Source organism: Camelus dromedarius, chromosome 4, assembly GCF_036321535.1.
Source record: "Camelus dromedarius isolate mCamDro1 chromosome 4, mCamDro1.pat, whole genome shotgun sequence".
NCBI classification, from domain to species: Eukaryota; Metazoa; Chordata; class Mammalia; order Artiodactyla; family Camelidae; genus Camelus; species Camelus dromedarius.
The window spans coordinates 6,452,309-6,471,751 of record NC_087439.1 but is presented as its reverse complement, the minus strand read 5'-3'; the positions used below and the strand labels follow the sequence as shown (position 1 = coordinate 6,471,751).

General features: G+C 52.1%; 1 protein-coding gene across 1 annotated transcript in view; it reads left to right on the top strand.

Moving 5' to 3' along the window:
• Positions 1 to 16,472, top strand: part of GYPC (glycophorin C (Gerbich blood group)) — a 33,815-nt gene extending 17,343 nt beyond the window's left edge. Inside the window, exons 2-3 of the mRNA XM_031451233.2 lie at positions 14,152 to 14,223; positions 15,774 to 16,472. Of these exons, the coding sequence (XP_031307093.1) occupies positions 14,152 to 14,223; positions 15,774 to 15,970 (269 nt within the window). The 3' untranslated portion in view covers positions 15,971 to 16,472. The remainder of the gene's footprint in view (positions 1 to 14,151; positions 14,224 to 15,773) is intronic.
• Positions 16,473 to 19,443: the final 2,971 nt, after the last annotated feature.

Below are 19,443 nucleotides of genomic sequence, written 5' to 3'. Positions count from 1 at the left end.
AGCCACCAGGGGGCACAGAGGAGTGTGGCCTGCCTTGAGATGGCCTGCAGGAGCCCCAAGGCGGTGCCGTCAGAACAGACCTTGTGGGAGGGGTTGGAGACACAGCCAGGAGGAGCAGTTCCTGACTCTCAAGTCCCAAAGCAGGACCACATGGATAGTCTGCCCTGAGATGGAGACTGAGCTGGAGGCCTGAGATTATAGCTGACATGTCAAGAAATGAGCCTTCCCCAGAGGCTGAAGGCCAGAAAAGGGTGGAATGAGGGGTAGGAGAGGAGGGCCAGCCGGGGTGCTGATCACATGATCTGGTGTCTGGGGAAGGAATGATCCATTGTGGGGTGGAAGAGGGGGTTCCTCCTGGAATCAGTCAGAGCATCACTGGAGATCATCAGACCCAAAGGACTGGTGTGTGTAAGTGTTCTCTGCAATGTGGGGAGGTAAATGCAAGAGTTGGTCTTGTCACCTAGTGCCTAGTAGGTACTCAGTTCCATTGGTTTAGAAATCACCGCAAACCCTGGCCTCCATCACTGCTGGTCTGGATGATTTTTTCCTGCTGCACTTCACTGGGCTACTGGGAGGAGACCTCACCCAGTGAGATTTGATGACCAACCACCAAATGCTAGCCACCTCTCAAAATTCCAGGACACCAAGAGGAAGACGCCACAGCCTTCCCTGCACCCCCAAGTTATTTTGATGTGTTTGATGGTCTGTTCATAGAAATGGGGGTTGCCTCCTCCTGGAAGGTACGAACAGATGCCCTCCATGGATGGAGTTGGACCAGTGTGGGTTGATGTGAGGATATTCACCAGGTAGACCTGGTTGAGTGGACCTTTCAGACAGAGGGCATAGCATGAGGCAGAACCTGGAAGTGTGAAATAGAGCTCATGTGACCCAAGGGGCTCACATGTAAATACGTGAGATGACAGTGTGGGAATTCAGGCTGGCTGGTGCGCATGGCTCTGGGCTCAGGCTCGGGACATTCCAGGGTTCTCCTCTGAGTGTATCCCCACTGGGAAACTCACAGTGTGTCTGGTGAGTCAACAAAGAACCAGTCTGTGGAGTTGGCATGCAATATTTGGGATCTACTTATACAAAAAAAAAAAAAAAAAGGTGTTGTTATTTATCCAAAAGTCAAATTTAACTGGCATCCTACGTTTTACCTGGCAATGCTAGGAAGATGAGACCTGGGCATGGATGTTTTTGGAAGGGTCCCACGAGATTCTAATGTACGGCCAGAGTTAAGAACCATGAGCAAAAGACCCCTGCTGCTGTGAGCAAGCCCACTGTCTCAAGTCCCAGGCAAGGTCCCAAACTGCAGAGACTTCTGAGTAGGAGGAGTATTCTCAGTCTTAAAAAACACCTTCAGGAAGCTTTCAAGATTCCCTTCTTCCTCATCCTTTCCATCCATCTCACGGATGCCTCTCACAGTAGTTAAAAACCTATTTTTTTATGTAAACTTGAAAATCTGAAGCCCATCTTAATTTTTAAGTCTTTAAATAATGTAATTGCGGAAATGAGTCAATAACTGGATATATTTAAATACAAAACAATAAATCCTTATTCATAACACTCTTACCAGCCCAACACACTGATGTCTCCTCCATTAACTTGTTACCACACTCCTTCCAGAAGCCCAAACTCTGTAACCCTCAAGACTCCCATCTGTGTCAGGTGTGCCTTTCTGGAGCCCCCACCTCACAACCATACCTCCCTCTCCATGTCCACTACTCTCAGCCCTATTGATCTCTTGTTGAATCATGCTGATCCTCTCCTTGTAGCTCCCAAGTGCTCTTTTAAACTTGGACGAGAGAAAGCTCTCCTTCTAACCATCCCTGTACCTCTTGAAAATTTCTACAGATTCCCTTTTTTCTATAATCTCTCACCTGCTCATTGCTTACAAGAGAAAACCTAACCTTTAAGACTCTTCATTGCTCATTACTCACCAAAAAGATGAATAGCGAAGTTTATGAATGATATGGAATGTGGTAGTGATGGTAGAAGAAGTAATAAGACAAGGAAAAGGATGAAACGGAATTAAACTCGACGTGTACTGAATTTAGTCATTCATATTTTCCTTTCCTTCTCCTATTCCCAAAAGTTATTTAAAAGGAGTAAAATTAAAAATTGCATTTGTTTCAATGTAAAATCACCCATACTGAAAAAGATAAAATTATTTGAAATCGGTATTGTCTTAGACCATCTGGCTTATCTGGGACTCCCTCCCTAATCCTGATCACTCAAACAGATCCAACCCTATAATTGGCTAATGTCTTTTTTGGTAACTGTTTTTGCTCTTTTACCTGGTTTGCTTAAGAAATTAGCACACCAGTCCAACAGAATTGTAAATTGTGTTTGTGCCTAGCCTTCTCCACCTAAGATGTGTTAGATTTCAAATCCAGTTCCAGGGTGCTAAGATCTCTGATGAGGAAAGATGGGCAACACATCCTGTTTACATCAGCTGCATTAAAACAGCAAGAGGGTGCAATTCACCGTTCCTGTTGGTCATTAGACACTGACCAGTTGTCAGACTTTAAACAGACCATGTACAAAATTCTGAAGTAAAACAAAGTCTAAGTCTGTAGGCTTTCTTTGATTAGTCTCCAGGGTGTTTATCACTTTCTATGAAAGAAACATTTAATTTAGATGGCAGCTGATTTGTGTCATGGGATTTCAACTGACAGGAGGAAGAGTTATGTGTGTGTTTGTGGCTTCTTTGCTTTTGAAAGATTAATGTTGGCAAGTTATAAATCACAAGACCTTAAGGGGAGAGAGGTGCTGGGAAGACGGAGCGGGACTGTGCCAGGGTGATAGATTAAGACATATTATAGAGTCTCTTCGTCAGCCAGGAAAGCAGTGGGAGGATGGGACGGTGCGGGGGGAGGGGGCGGCAGGAACAGTGACGAGAAACACCTTTTCCTCCCCAAGCAGAGATAGCACAGGGGGCAGGCAACTTCCAGCTCCATTGTCTGATGCAAAATGAGGAGGTGCTTTGGTCCCCAAGGACAAAAGAGGGTTAACAGCATAGAGGGAAGTATTCAAAAAGCCTAATTATTCCAGGAGGTAACTAAGCACCTGCTGCTGCTCTGCCGGTCACAGGAACTGGTCCCCTGCACCTGCCCCCAGAGACCTGCACCCAGAGGCCGTGTGTGTGTGTGTGTGTGTGTGTGTGTGTGTGAGAGAGAGAGAGAGAGAGAGAGAGAGAGAGAGAGAGAGGGAGAGAGAGGGAGAGAGAGGGAGAGAGAGGGAGAGAGCTGTTCTCAAATAAATGGGGATGATAAGAAAAGCCATCATGCATTGCCCACCGCCTCCCTTCCGGGAGCCAGGCAGGTGCACCATTCTCTACAGATGGGTGAGCTGAGAGCTGGAGATGGTCACATGGAGCAGGGACTCCCAGGAGCCAGAACTCATGGCCATGTCTCTCTGGCGTTACTGCCCAGGCTCCCTTCGCCTGCATCAGGACGCCCCCTTAATGCAGCTTCAGACGATCTTTGTAAAGAGAGGTTTGTTAACGTGCAACCATCCTTTGCTTTACCACCACCCCAAGCAATCCGCTCCCCATGTTTAGATCAGAATGCACCCCTCTTTCCCAGCACCCTTTTTAAACATTATTCCAGCAGGAAAATAAATCACGTTTATCACTCACAATATCAGTGGACATGTATTATGTACAGACCCATCCCGAGACCACATATGTATCATCTGAAGTCATCCTCACAACCATCCCCGGAGCTGCTCATGGCCCAATTGCACACGTACGAATAAGGAGGCTCCCCACGCCCTGCCCAGGGTGGGGAGAAGGCAGCGTCTTCTGCTGCGGCCGCTTCCGCAGCTTCAGAGGAGGAAACGGAGGAGGAGAAACGCAAGCTTCCTGCTTCTGTGGTTTCCCATCCTTCGAGAATCCTTCACTACATCTTCTCCTTTTCAATCCATAAACTGACAGTCTTGCCTTCTCTGAGTCACTCTGGCCTCCCTTGGCACGTCCTGCATGGAGGTGCTGGGGTCTGTCTGCAGAATGCCTGCACTGCATACCCTCATCTGGCAGACCCCACCTGAGGCTTTGACCGAGACCACAGGGCAGCACAAGTCCCCAGTACCTCCCTCACCACGCCACTCACGTTCCAGACACAACACAGAGCTCTGCCCATCCTGCCTGCCAAACCCTGTGAAGGGAGGAGAAAACCATTTTCTCACTCCTGTTCCACCAACTCATGAACCTTCTGGAAACCCAGTAACAAAGCGTGGCTAACTGAATCATCATTATGTACACATGCAGCCCAACTGAGGACATTTAGTCATGTAATTAGGTACCTAATTACGCTGAAAATGCAATTATATGATTTTTTTTAAGTGAATTAAGTCCTCAGAGAAGTGATAAGGATTCATGCTTGTGACCCAGCTGGAGCTCAGGGACCGTGGAGGGGACGTCCGTGTGACCGTGGGCTGCATGGAGGCTGAGTGGTCTGTACCTGAATCATGTATGTGGGCACACGCGTGTATATGCGCACGCGCGCACACACACACACACACACACAGGATGCTGGCTTCACCTCTGTGTCCCCGGGACTCTACAAGGGGCTGCTGCAAACCAGGAACTTAATAAATGACGCCCATTAATATCACTGGAAGCGCCTTGTACATCTGTGGAGGGGCTGTTTAATAGCGACTTGGAGACACTTCAGGGGGTTATTTATTTAACACGTGAGAGGCAGGTGTGTAGAAAAACTAATGACGAGAGACACAGTTGGGACGCGTCAGAGGATGCTTTATGCAGCATCACTTACTCATCCACCCAGCGCTGTGTCAGATGTTCAGGTATAAAATACCACCGTCACCCTCTAGTAGCTCAAAACTTCGTGCAGAGACAGACAACCGCAAAGCATTTTAATGGTGATTTGAACAAGTTGTTCGGCAAACGGCAGCCTGAGCGCTAAATCCAGCCTGTGGACTGTTTTGGTACAGTGAACTAGCTAAGAGTGGTTCTCACGTTTTTAAAGGGTTGTAAAAAAGTAGACAAACAAACCAACCAAGAAAACAAAGAAGAATATGCAACTGAGGCCTTATGTGGGCTGCAAAGCCTAAAATATTTAGGAGAAAGGTTGCTAGCCCTGCAGGAACAGAGGGAAGCACGCGCAAGCCCTGGGCAGAAAGCATGGAGGGCTTCTCAGAGGAGGTGATGGGACGTGACACCAAGGATGCCTGGACGCTAGGCTTCAGGTCGTCCCCGTGCCCAGACTCCTCATCTCCCTGACATCTCAGCCCATGGTGACCACAGGCGCACCACCCAGCCCCCACCCCAGCCCCGCTGAGCTTGTCTCCCCTCTCCTACAGCGGGCACCTGGCACCCCAGGGACACTGCTGATCCTCTCAGGTGGTGGCCTTTTCCCTTCTGCTCTTGTGCCACTGGGCGCAGAGGAGAGATGGGAGCCACCTGGAGACACTGTTGTCCCTTCCTCCTGGGCCGTCATCTGCCTGTTGTCTCAAGCACCACCTCCACCCACATCCCAGCGCCAACCACACACACACCTGTCTTACTTCACTTCCCCTTCGCATCTGCTCCTGCTCCTGCTTCCATAACCAGAACGGGATGCTCTCGGTACCTCCAGAGTCTTCATTTCAACTGTCCTCTCTGACAGCCCCCTGCATGGCTAGTCCGTGGCCCTGTTGACTCCACATCTCCACTCCAGCAACTCGTCAGCCCCAAGGGTGCCTCTGATCCAGTACCTGACCACTCCCCGCTACCCACCACCCACCTGCCTCCTGCATTTCCTCACTTCTTCCCCCTGTGCATCTTGGCATCCACGCCCAATCATTGTAGTCCCTAGAAAGCACATTCAAACTCCATCTCTTCTCACCTCTCCCCCTGAAATCCAAGTCACTGTCCTCTCTTCTCTGGACCAGCCATGGCCCTCAGTGGTCCCCCTCCTCCACACAGCAGCCAGAGCAGACCCTTCAGCATGTCGCTCAATTCACATCACTATTCTGCTCCAAATCCTTCCATGGCTCCCGTCCACCTCAGAGGAAGGGCCAAAGCTCGTCCAGTGCTCCCATGGCCCTGCACGATCCAGCCTGTCAATTCTCTGACTATCCTCTACAGCTCATCTGTGCTCATCTCACTCCAGCCACATCAGCCTTCTGACTGTTCCTTTTTCCTTCCGGGCAGGCAATGCAGGAAAGACACCACTTTTTTTTTTTTTTTTTTTTTTGGAGGGGGATGGATGCAATTAGGTTTGTTTGTTTGTTTTTGTTTGTTTGTTTATTATTATTTTAAATGGAGGTACTGGGGATTGAACCCTGGACCTCATGCATGCTAGCACAAGGTGGGGGACACAAGTATTCAGTCTAGCACTGCCCACAAGTTGCCTCCTCTGGGGGGCCTCCGTGATCACCCCCCCGATCACCCTCTCCCCCCTTCTCCCTTCTTTATGTCTTCAGGATTCATCATCCCTTAGCCTTACATCCTTACATCCACATTTTAACTCCCTGTTGCCTGCTCCCTCAGTAAGAATGGGAACCCAGGGGCCAGTCTTTACCCCGTTCACTGTTAGAGCCTCAGGCTGTAAAACAGAGAATGCAGTAGGCCCGCAGTGAACCTTCTTTGAAAGGATGATTCTGGAATGAACTTTGGAGTCAGACAGATCTGTTTCCAGTCCCTCCTGTAACTGTCATGTGACCTCGGGCAAGTTACAGTTTCCCCTACTGTCAAGTAACAGGCTTTATAACACCCACCTCGGTGGTTCTGAGAAATTGCAATCATCCATGAAATTAGAAAATGAGCCCCCAAAACGGTGGCAGTTACATCATTATCCAGGTCAGGAAAGGAAGGTTTCAAGCGGAGTCACTGACCAAGTGGAGCCCGGGGTGGGCAGGGGGCCTGCCTGGCCTCAGGGTATGAACACGACAGCAAACCAAGGCCACACAGGCTGGCCAGGGGGCGATCCTGCTTTCACAGGGTCTGGGGAGGTGACAGTCTCTTCAGATGAAGCCTCAGAGCAGCCAGATGTCCAGTTTCCCCTGCCCCAGGAGAGGCTTTATAACCTTGGCCTCTGCGCTTCCCTAAGCTGGAGGGGTCAGGTCCTTGGTCCCGACACTCCTGCCACGCCTGAAGTCAGAACTGGGGAGAGTTTCCTGGCCTGTTTCCTGGGGGAGACGCCAGCTGCTGCTTACCGGCCGCCTTCCTGCCTGCCATCCACGTGCTTGACCCTATGCTGGAACATAGCAGTCACCAGCCTGAGATGCTCACAGTCCCACCACGGACGGCCGGGGACCGTGCCCTAGAGAAACACCTGCGTCAGCCCAGGGGTTCACTGCCAGGGCTGCAATCACCACGGGAGGCCGGCCATGTGTGCGCTCGGCTGCCTGGGTGGGTATGTGAAAACTCTGTTAGAAAAGCAAGACCCCCACAACCTAACCCCCACCCATAGCCACCCAAAGCCACCATCTCAGGAAGTATATTTCCTTTCATTCCTTTTTTTAAGAATTCTTTTTGAACGTTTAATGTAATTTATCTTTACAGAGCCCTGTTCCTTTCCACTCAGTCGTACTGTAAGCATTGCCTCCTGTCACTGAGAATTCTCATGCGTCACTTCAGGAACTGCAAACAGCCTGTTCTGTGGGTGCATTGTCATTTACACAACCAATTTCTCAAAGCGCAACATTCACATGGTCCTCTCTTTTAGTCTTCCGTTTTAAACAAAATTGCAATGCACTTTGCTGAGCTTGAGTTCCTGTTTCTGTTCCAGATTATTTCTCTAGGATTCATCCTAGGGTGAAGCATTTGCCAAATAGCATACCAGAGAATTAAAGGGGCCTTTTTTTTTTTTAACTGAAGTACAGTCTGCTACAATGTGTCAGTTTCTGGTGTACACCACAATGTCCCAGTCTTGCATATACATACATATATTCGTTTTCAGATTCTTTTTCGTTAAAGGTTATTACAAGATGTGGAATATAGCTCCCTGTGCTGTACAGAAGAAATTTGTTTTTTATCTATTTTATATGTAGTGGTTAACATTTGCAAATCTCAGACTCCCAAATTTATCCTTTCCCATCCCCTTTCTCCTGGTAGCCATAAGATTGTTTACTATGTCCATGAGTCTATTTCTGTTTTGTAGATGAGTTCTTTAGTGGCCTAGTTTTTCTTTTCTTTCTTTTTTAGATTTCACATATGAGTAATATCATATGGTATTTTTCTTTCTCTTTCTGGCTTACTTCACTTTGAATGACAATCTCCAGGCCCATCCATGTTGCTGCAAATGGCATTATTTTGTTCTTTTTTATGGCTGAATAGTATTCCATTGTACTAATATACTACATCTTCTTTATCCAGTCATCTGTTGATGGCCATTTAGGTTGCTTCCATGTCTTGGCTACTGTAAATAGTGCTGCTATGAACATTGTGGTGCATGAATCTTTTCAAATTAAAGTTCCCTCTGGATATATGCCCAGGAGTGGGATTGCTGAGAAAACGGGCAGCATCTGGGTAGAAGCTGGGAGGGGAAAATGTGGCCGGATCATTCTGGGGGATTTCCGAGCAATACCATTGCATTGCACAGCACTTTGGCCACCCTGGGACTGGAGAGGTGGTTCAGAAGGTGACACACAGGGACTATGAGGGCAATCATTTTGACCTTAAGACTGGCTGGCACATTCTGACCACAGGGGTCAGATTCACACTGGTCTGGCCTGGCCGGGTGCTTTGTCCTGAAAATTTGGTATGCCAGCCCAGGTCGGTGGTCACGTGCTCCCTGCAAGGATAGGAAGGGTGACCGTGCTGGAGAATGCAGACAGGGAATCCCCTCCCCCAGCACCCAACCTGACACGCAATGACATGGCATCCCCGCCACCAAGCCCACGTGGAGGTCTTCCTGCCCCACCTCCATGTCCTTCTCTCACCACTGCTGCCGGCACTGCCCTCCCAGCCACTCAGCAGGCCAGCCTGGGAGAACTTCTCCTCCAGGAAGCCTTTCCTGAGAACCCACAAAGCCACCCTTTCTGAATTTAGTCTTAGACATGGTTGTCATCTGCTACATTGTGCGCTCCTTGAAGGCAGGGGCCTGGCGTCAACTAGCGAGCACTTCTGGAAGGTAGGAGGTGCTAGAGAAAGTTTCCCAAAGGAAAGAATGAATAAACAAAACCGTGATCTTCCCCACTGTCGTGGAATCTGGGAGCCCTGGAGCTGAGTCTGAATGCGGAGTTCCCCCGACACCAGCCCCGAGCACGTCTTTAGTGCTCATTTGGACACGTGCTCACACAGAGGGTTGGTGGTCTAACTTTTCACCTAAATGCATTGCATCTACTTAATCAAGTCACACCCCTTTCAGCCTAGGGCCAGGCAGGTCCTCAGTGCTCAGCCAGCGTCCACTGGCTTGCAAGTGAGATGGACAGTGGTTAACAAACGATTCGTTTCTTTTTGGGGGGCCCATATATTCTGAGACCAGTTCTTTCCCAGTGGTAGCTTGAAAGCTACACCCTTCCAGGGTGTGATAACCACCAGCCATCAAAGGGAAGCAGACATCTCTGACCCTTCTCCTACCCAAAAGGCAAGTTAGTAAACGTCCACTGTCGACGGATTTCTGCATCAGGACTTTGAAGCCAGAGTCTAGAGCAGGAAGAAGAAACTCCAGTGTGAGCCAAGGAGAACCGTGACCACACAGAGGGTTCCTGTTCTCTGCAAACCCAACTCAAACTCACGCAAAGCCATCCCCACCCCCCAAGAGACCCTGGTAAAGTGACGTTTCTGACCCGATCTGTGGGCTCCCTGAAATAGAATGCACTTGGTGTACACAGCAAGGAGCAGATCATCCAGCAGCAGATGTGGCGGCCACTGCCTTGCCGGCATCCACAGCGTTGTCATGGTGCCGCCTCTCCAAGGACTTCATAACAAACCTGCGTTTCCCTTTGTGATTCTGTGGCTAAAATAATCTTCCTCCTCTCAGAGTCCTCTGCATTTTGCCTGAATTCTTCCCCTTTGCTGGACCAGGAAAGCAATGGGAAACGGGAAGTGGGGTGCTCCCTCCAGGACCCCTGAGGCAGGAGGAAAAACCGTTAGAGTTGGATGGGGAAGTGTGAGAACAAAGCCTCGCAGGAAAGATGACAGCTTCCTGGCACAGCATCATCTGAAAACGCAAGAGAAGTCAGGCTCTCGTGGCGACAGGAGGGTGGACTTGTGTCCCTGGGGCCAGCGCCTGCCCACCACTCCCTGTCGGCATCTGAGAAACACCACCGGACCCTCAAGGATCCAGCTGTTGCTGGAGTTCTGTGCCCTGTTAACTGGGCCCAAGAGGCCGGCTGGAGCAGAGAGTGTTCCCTGTAGGGAGGGCCAGCCCCTCTGCACCCTGCAACACCCCCAACCACAGGGCCACCACCTTTGACCGGGTACAGGCGACTGGCCACCTAGCAGACCTGCAGAATCAGCAGGAGGTTGGCTGCAACCCAGGTGCAGATGCCACAGAGCAAGGCCATTCCCAACCATGGCGACTGGTCGTAGGGTTAGAACGCAGGCTCTGCCCTTTCTGGCCATGAGATTTTGACGACTTCCTTGATCTCTCTGGGCATGCATTTATTACTTGTAACTTAAAAGGGGGGAGAAACCTCCCTTTTGCTGCTTTGCTGTAGAGTTAAATGAGAAAGAGTAAGTGACAAGGTCCCCCAGTGCCTGCCGCCTCTAAGTCCTCCTCCTGCCCCCTCCTCCAGCTGCGGCTGAGCCCCCAGGACCTCCCAGGATATTATTCCCACACCTGGAATATGAGAGCATCACCCACCTCCCTGATCCCTACCCTCCCATCACTCCGCAGGAGGTGATGACTTCCCGAATTGGGAGCGGGAACAGCCCCTCCCTTTCCTCTCCCTCCCTGCATCCACCAGCTCACAGGAAGCATCTGTGGTCCCTGCACCTGGCCTTGTGGCTGTAGTCCTGACCTGGTGGCAAGGTCTGCAGTGGGGTGGCCACGTAGGGGGATCAGAAGCCCCAGGTTGTCAGCCCTTGAGCCTTCTGCTGCCATCGCCCACATCAGCTCTCAAAAGATCAAAACCCAGGTTTTAGACAGTGTCGCAGATGTAAGCAGGCATCTGGGGAGAAAGCAGAACCAGAGAGAAGTGAGCACTGCTGGGTGGGCTGAGCTCTCTGCCTGGAACGCTTGTACTCTTATCTGTGCAGCAAACTCCTATGCACCCTTCAAGGGCCAATCCTCATACACCCTCCCTGGGAAGCCTTCTCTTACACCAGCAGTTCTCAACCCTGAGTGTGCATCAGAGTCACCTGTAGGCCCAAACCCACCAGCTACTGGGCCCCAGCCCTGGCGATTCTGATACAGGAGGTCTGGGGTGGAGCCCCAGAGTGTGCATTTCTAACAGGCTCCCAGGAAACACTGTGGTTCCAGGGACCACACTTTGAGAACCATTGTCTTCCAACATCCCAACCTTCCCCGACATGCCCAAGCTTCTCCTCTGTGCCAGTTCTGACCTGGGTGGTGGTTCTGGCCATGCTGAAGGCTCCCTGCCCTGGAGTCAGTCACATGATGCGACCTGAACAAATTCAGCTCCACACATCTGGAAGGGGCGGGACATAGACCTTCCCCGTCCACCGTGCCCCTTGGTGGACTTGAACTTGAGGGAAGCCTGTGCTGGGAGGCTCAGTTGGTGAAGCCTTGGGGGTCTCAGGTCCCACTTGCCCCTCTGCCTGGCTGGCCTGACAGGACTGCTTGCAGGGCTCCAGGTGTGTCAGTTTGGGGATAGGGTCCCTACACACAAGCCAAGAAACACCCCAAGTGATTTGTGTCCAATGCCTCCGGTACCGACCCAGCTTGCCCAGGTTCCCCACTGGGCAGGGCCCTGCAGGGCTACGAGCGCCGGCTCCAGGCTCCCCAGGCTGGGACAAAAGAGACTCCTGACCCTCACGTTACCTGTCCAACGCTGGGAAACCAACAGCACTTTTCTGCGACTCAGCTTCCAAATCTGGAAAAAGGGACTCTTAATAACTGCTACCGAATGGACTGTCGCAGGGACTCCTTGAGTCAAAAATACATTAAGTGCTAAGAACAGTACCTGGCACGGGGTAAGCGATTACTAACTGTTCTTAAAAGAAGACATAGCTGTCCCTTCTCAGCCCGGCTGCGTGGGACAGGCTGACTCCTTAGGAAATGCTGTCTTCCCCTGGAAGATTCCTGGCAGCAGTCCTAGGGCTCCTGCAACCATCCACGCCGGCGTAAGCCAGATGCTGCTCCGTCTTACAGAGCTGTGAGGCATTCAGTGATGGCGTGACGTTCAGAACGCCGGTCTCTGGATGCACTCATTCGCATGCGCGCATTACTCCCGCAACCACGCGTACAGTCAGTGTTTACTGAGTACTTACTGTGTGCAAGATATCCGGTCACAGGCTGCACTTCACCCCCCTGAACTGCAGAGTCCAGCACCCCTGACCCCCTCCTGCTGCTCCTGCCAGAGCCTCCTTCCCCCTGACCTGATGCCTGGGTGGTCCTGCTCTGTCTCTTGAGACTTGAGACCTTGTTTCCTCCTGTCACCCACCTCCAGGCTCTGTGCAGGCTGCGTAGCCCCCAGCCCAGTTCCCTTCCTCCTGGCCTCAAGCTTGGGGCCCCTGCTTCCTCTCCTCAAGGTCCTTCCTCGCTTGACAGCCAGCTTCTTATCAGAAAGAGGCATCTGGCAGGTGCTCTGGGGAGAATGACCTCATCGCAGGATAATTAAAGTGATTATCTGAGCGGAAATGACTATTATGAGGCAGCCTTCTCTGTTTTAATATGCGTGGCCGCCGAAATGGGGACGTGAGATTTCCATGTTAACATGAATATTTCCATGTTCTAATCAATCGTTCCTCTCACACCAACCCCCAGGGAAGAGAGGAGATGTTCTGTGCAGTTTCCTGCTCTCTCGGACATCCTAGCCTTCTGGCCAGACCACTGAGCTGTGGAAAAATGCACTTAGTAACTTGGATAGCTCCACAGGGCAGCCCTTCCCGCAGAAGAAGGATGCAGAGGCCTGTGGAGGGTCTCAGGGAGGGGTCTTTGGACAGGAGCCCTACTGGGAGGGGTGTCGTCCAGGGAGAAGAGAGAAAGTACCCCTAGAGGTGAGAGCACAGGGTTAAGACCCAGCCTTGAGCTCGGCCACTGGGCCAGCCATGTGACTGTGGGCACGTCACGCTGTGAGCCTCCATGTCCTACCTGCGAAATGGTCTAATGCTGCCAGGCACCTTGTGGGATTGTTGTGAAGGCTACTTGATACACTAGATGGAAGCAACTAAACCAACACCCAACACCTGCAGACACTCCACAGATGATCTGTTTTTACCATCAATGTGAGAAAAGCTGAGGCCCAAAGAGGACGGTGACACTGTACTAAACACAGCTGTGCCCACCACAGTCAGGGCCCCCCAACAGGTGTCTAGTGAGCATCTTCAGGTGCAGGTAGGGCTGTTGGTCAGGGATGCAGCAGGGATGTAGCAGGGATGCAGCAGGGATGCAGCAGGGATACAGGAGGGATGCAGCAGGGATGCAGCAAGGATACAGGAGGGATGCAGCAGGGATGCAGGAAGGATGCAGCAGGGATACAGGAGGGATGCAGCAGGGATGTAGCAGGGATACAAGAGGGATGCAGCAGGGATGCAGGAGGGATACAAGAGGGATGCAGCAGGGATACAGGAGGGATGCAGCAGGGATGCAGGAGGGATGCAGCAGGGATGCAGGAAGGATGCAGCAGGGATACAGGAGGGATGCAGCAGGGATGCAGGAGGGATGCAGGAGGGATACAAGAGGTATGCAGCAGGGATGCAGGAGGGATACAAGAGGGATGCAGCAGGGATACAAGAGGGATGCAGCAGGGATGCAGGAAGGATGCAGCAGGGATACAGGAGGGATGCAGCAGGGATACAGGAGGCATGCAGCAGAGATCTCTCTTGCAGTCATGGTCCTGGAGATGCCATAATGGTGTCTGACAGCCTTGGGGATTCACATGATGCTCTCCACCAATGGTCAGTGGCCAAGCAGAGCCTGGCCTGCTCTGTGCGCCCTGGCCAGAGGGCTGTCTGTGCACCAGGCTGTTTCCTGTCTACCCTGGGCCGGTGCACCGAGCTGCTCTCAAGTGATCAGAGGTGCAAGCTCTGCTGAGACACTTCGCGGTATGAGCAGCTGTCCTCTCTCCCCTCAGGCTCTCCTGCCCCGTTCACAGAGCCCAACCCCGGGCTAGCCTCCAGTGAGACGGACATCGCCATCATTGCAGGTACACTGTCCTGGGGCCCCTTGAGCAGCCAGGAGGGTCAGAGGAAATGCTCAGGGGAGAATCCGCTAGGGCCCGTGCTCTCCTTCCTTCAAAGGTGGTTTTAATGTGGACTGGAGGACTCTGGCTCTGTAAGAAAATGTCCATCACGGTGTCCTGGTGGGTAAGAAGCCAAGGCACCCACATCCAGGCCTGTCAGGGCCCTAGACCCACAGGGATCGGGGGCTGGGGGGAGAGCCGCTCAGGTGCAAGAGGGGTGGGTTGAGGTCGGGGCAGGGGAGCTGACCCAGGCTCCCTGACTTCTATTCTGTCCCCCTCCTCCATGTTACTCCTGCCCTACGTCTCACGCCCCTGTTCCTCTAGCCTTAAGGAAATCTGCCCCTGCCCTAGTCTTGCCTCGAACCCTGTCCTGGGGCCCACTGATCACGGCTGTGACCCCAAACTGTGTTTCAGGAACGACTAAGTCTGGGGATGTCACCTGCTGCTTCCTTCAGAGAGCCACACTTCTCACTAGCTCATTAACAGCCCGGAGAGATTTACAATTAAACATAGATTTTAAAAAGCAGTCAGTCACAAACTCCTGTTTGGTTCTACTTCATCTGACATTCTTCAGATCGCTGGACTGCTGAACCTTCTTTTCCTCAGACCAGATTATTATCATGCAGACAGAAGTGTTCCCCTGACACAGGAAGTTCAGGAGACTGTCCCACAAAGCTGGGACTTGAGGACAGTTGCCACCTCTACGTGTTCTCCACAGCCTCTCCCCAAGTGAACCAACTTTCTAAGTCAAGGCTGTGGGTTTGTTCTATGGCTTCAAAGAAAACACCTGAATTTTAACCCCCCCCCCACGATGAGAGTCCTACCGAGACTCTTCCATCCCCTCACCCTGCACTCCATCACTCCAAGGCCCTGAGCGACCTGGTTCTGCTGACTGCCTGCCCTGCAGACCCCACCTCCCAGGAGCGCGGGGAGCTCAGGCCTGGGCACACACAGCCGCACTTCACCTGGTCTCTCCAGCACTGCGGACAGCGCTCGCTTCCTCCCCCTGCGAAGTGCCCACAGGGCAGCCGACTCAGCCCAGTCTTCCCAGCGGCCCTTTCCCCGTTTTAGCTCTTCAAGTCCCCTGCCTCCCCCAGGAGACCCCTCAGCTGGGATGGTCCTGGTTTTAAAAGTGAAAGTTCCCATCCCGCTCACCCCTCACTTTTAGGCAAGCCCATGAGCTGCACCTTGTGGATTGTGCTTGTAGGTCTGCCTTCTGTGGTGGACCACGAGGGCCTGGGAGCAGGAGTCAGTTCTGGGGTGCTCTTCCAGCCTGTCTGGGGCAGCTGAGTCAAGGGAGGGAGGGAAGGCAGGAGAGGGGAGAGAGGGGAACCTGGACAGGCCCAGGTGAGGGGTGGGCACACACTGGGCAGGAGAAGAGGAAGGCAGAGAGGATCCAGCCTGTCCAGGCTTGCTGGCTTCTCCGCCCTGGCACAGCCCTGGGGGCCCGACCCCTGGCCCGTCCTGGCGCCTGCCCCGCACAGAGCCCCCCGCTTGCTCCCTCCCTCCTGCAGGAGTGATCGCGGCCGTGGCCTTCGTGCTGATCTGCCTCCTCCTCCTCATGCTGCACTACCTGTACCGGCACCAGGGCACCTACCACACCAACGAGGCCAAGGGCACCGAGTTTGCCGAGAGCGCAGACGCGGCCCTGCAGGACGACCCCTCCCTCCAGGACCACGGTGACAGCAGCAAGAAGGAGTACTTCATCTGAGGGACTTGACCAGGACTCACATCCCCCGGTGTCTCCTCCTCCTCCGACCCCATCACCCGCCCCACCTTCAGCACCAGGCAGCCCGCGGGCACCCACCGCACCCCGAGACATGCACCTCGCCTGGGACATCGGGTGCCACCCAGGGGGTTGGGGAGGGAGGGAGGGAAGGAGGAATGAGCCGGAAGGGCCTCTTCCGGGAACCCAAGGATGTTCTGGCCACCCTGGACGCCAGTCCTGGCTCTGCGGGGGGAGGAGGTCTGGGTCCTCCCAGGCAGCACATGTGGTCACCTGCATGTGTGAAAGTCCTCGCTGGGTGTGAGCTGTGGGGGGGCCAAGGGGCAGGGGGGTGAGGAAGTGAGTCATCAGGACGCCAACTGGGGATAATTGCATCAAGTGTCCATCCTTGTCATCTGGGAGACAGCAGGTGCTGGAGCTAAAAGGCACCTTTGTCTCCCCCTGATGGGACTCTGAGTGATTGGAAATAAATCTGAAATGTAATGGAGACTTCAGAGTCAGCGGCATTTCTGTGATCATCTGGGGAAGATAAAAGCCACCAGGATTTACTCCCCACCCACCTATGCACCCCAAAGCGATTTTGTGACCACGTGCCCAGTGCTAGGATGGCCACCACCAGCTCCACTGTGCAGTGTTCAGACAGCCAGACGGCTCCTGGGAGGGAGAGAGGGACCAGTAACGAGCATGCGTCTTCCCACACAAGGACAGCCTCAGGAAAAAAATGTACAGGTGCCGGGTCCCTCTAGAAACAGATAGTCCCAACCCCCTGGGCACTGGCCACTGGCTGAAGTGTTGATTACCAAATGCCTGGTATTAGAAAGAATGGATCTGTTAAAAGTATGAGTGAACTCCGTCAGAAAAGGGTTCCCAAGCCCAGTTCCAACTTGGGTGTGGAGGCATCGCCACATCAACAAGCAATTAAACCCAATTCTGACCCTATGTACCCAGAGGTCGGATCAGATTCCACAGGTAAAGGGCTCAGTCCCACGGGACCACCCTCCACTTCGAACATCAGGGGCAGCCCAGGTTATCACATATGCTTCTGACTGACCAGCTACAACCTGGAGGTCCCAAAGACCCCCTCCCTGGGTTCGATTAATTTGCTAGTGTTACTGAACTCAGGTTCGCCTGCTTGCTGCTCAAAAGCTAATAATTCAAGAGGCAAGTGCTAGTAGAAAGGAAAAATAGTTTAATCAGACAAGCCAACAATCTGGGGAGAAGTTGGACTCACATCCAGAGACCAACCCCAAGATTCTGCTCAGTTGTGACAGTTTTTAAAGGGAAAAAGGGGGAGAATCTGAGTGAATCATCGGGGCAGAAGGTCGGGTTCTGCATCATCTCCATTGTGTGCAGACTGGTTGACTCTCTCTTCAGAGGTTCTCCTGCCCACGCGATCTGCTTGCAGGACTGCTAAGGGGCCACTGGGGGTCAAGAGCTAGTCATTCTTTAACTGCTTGATTCTTCGTTCTCCCTTCTTTTTATCAAGGAAAATAATCAACACTTTAGGTGAGGTATGGTGTGCGTTCAGGAGACATAAGTCAGGAGGTAGTTTCAATTGCCTAATGATCTTGTTCCTATAATTAGGTCCTTTCGAGGTTAGGGGGGAAAAGGAAAGGGGCAAAACAGCTGCTTTCTCTAGAAGGGCTCAGAGAACCCAAGAGACCCGACTGACTCACTAGATCACCGATTTATTATAAAAAGACAGTAAAGGAAAGGGATCGACAGCCAGAGGAAGGTAGGCACAGGGCGAGGTCCTGGACAGCGGGCCCAGCACTGCGGCACACAGAAGTGTTCCGGTTCCCTCTGCAAGACAGCTGTCTGAAAAAGTGCCAAAAGCTGTCCTTTCGAATTTCTGTGGAGGCTTCAGTACATAGTCATGACTGGCGAAATGATTGGTCGATGGTGATTGACATAACCTCCAAACCCTCCCTGGAAATCAGGATGCGGAACTGAAAGTTACAAACCCTTGATCCTGTTTGGTTCTCCCAGCAACCAGCCTCTAACCTTAGGTGCTTCCAAAAGTCTTTTCATTCAAATAAAAAAAGACACATTTATGATTCTCAACACTTAGAATATTCCAAGGGTTTTGGGAGTCATGCGTCAGGAACTGTGGACTGAAGACCCAATATATAGGAGAAATATATTTTGGTCATCTGAGTGATCAAATGTATGTTTCTTACAAATCACACATCAGATTGCACCATCCTTCCCATGGGGACAGTTAGTGACCATGGCCATAGAGGTGGGAGTGCAGACTACAGAGCCCCACTCCCTGGATTTGGGCCCCAGTCCCCCCTTTCCTGGTCCTGTGACCTTGGGCAACTCACTTGACCTCTCTGACCTCTGACCTCAGTGTCTTGGTCCCTCAAGTGGACATGGCTCGATGGTACCAACTCACAGGGTCCATGGCAGAAACACACATGTCAAGGACTCAGCCCTGTCTTCCACTGTTGATAACCATCCTCTTTCAGGAGAGCCTTTCGAAAACTCCCAGCAGCTCAGCAATCGCCCATTTGGAGACCAGCAGCTCCAAGATTAAAAACTGAAGCCCCGGCTCCCGGGAACCCCCAGGACTCAAGGTTCTGGAGGCTGTGACATCTCCCCCAGGGCATCGGCAAAAGGGTCTCCATGACTCTCCCTAGGGGAACAACAGGACCCAAGTTCAGGCAGGAGTGACCACCGGCTCAGGGAGCTGGACATCACAAGGCTGTGATGGGGGGAGAGAAACAGAGGGAAGGAAAGACACTGGAGGTGGAAGAGACTTGTTCAGAAGCTGAGGCCTTCCCCTGGGTGACCCACGCTTGCTGGTCCTCCGTGTTCTCATCCAGAAAATAAAGGGTTTGGCTGCGTCCGTGTTCCCAGATGCTGTAGAACACCAGCTTGGCAAAATGATGATAAATAGCACAAACAAAAATGATGTCCCATGTGCAAGTAAGTTTGGAAAATGGCTTCCTCAGGGAAGTGAAACCAGTCCAAGTGTTCCCAGCATCTGGAGAGCCCCACTGTGTGCACGGCGGGCAGGGGGACTCGGGCAGCCCTTCCCAAATGCATTCAGCTGGAGTCCCCATTTCTTCCCAAAACACCTGTGACAGACAGACATGTGGGTCCAGAGTTCCTTGGACCACATTTGGGAGACACAAAACGACTTCTCACATTCCTTTCTGTTGTGCTGTCACTTCAGGTTGTTGAGAATATGTGAGCCTATGGCCCCGCCTTCAAGGAACGTGAACCCAGGTCACTGTCCAGGGACACAGAGGGAAACACCCAGAACCCACACACAGACATGCTGTCCTTTAAAAAAGGCTCCAGGGAGCACAGCCAGTTACAATGGGTCAATTTCTGCACAATGTCCCAGTCATGCATATACATACATATATTCGTTTTCAAATTATTTTTCATTAAAGGTTATTACAAGATATTGAATATAGTCATTGACATATTGTAACTGACTGTACTTC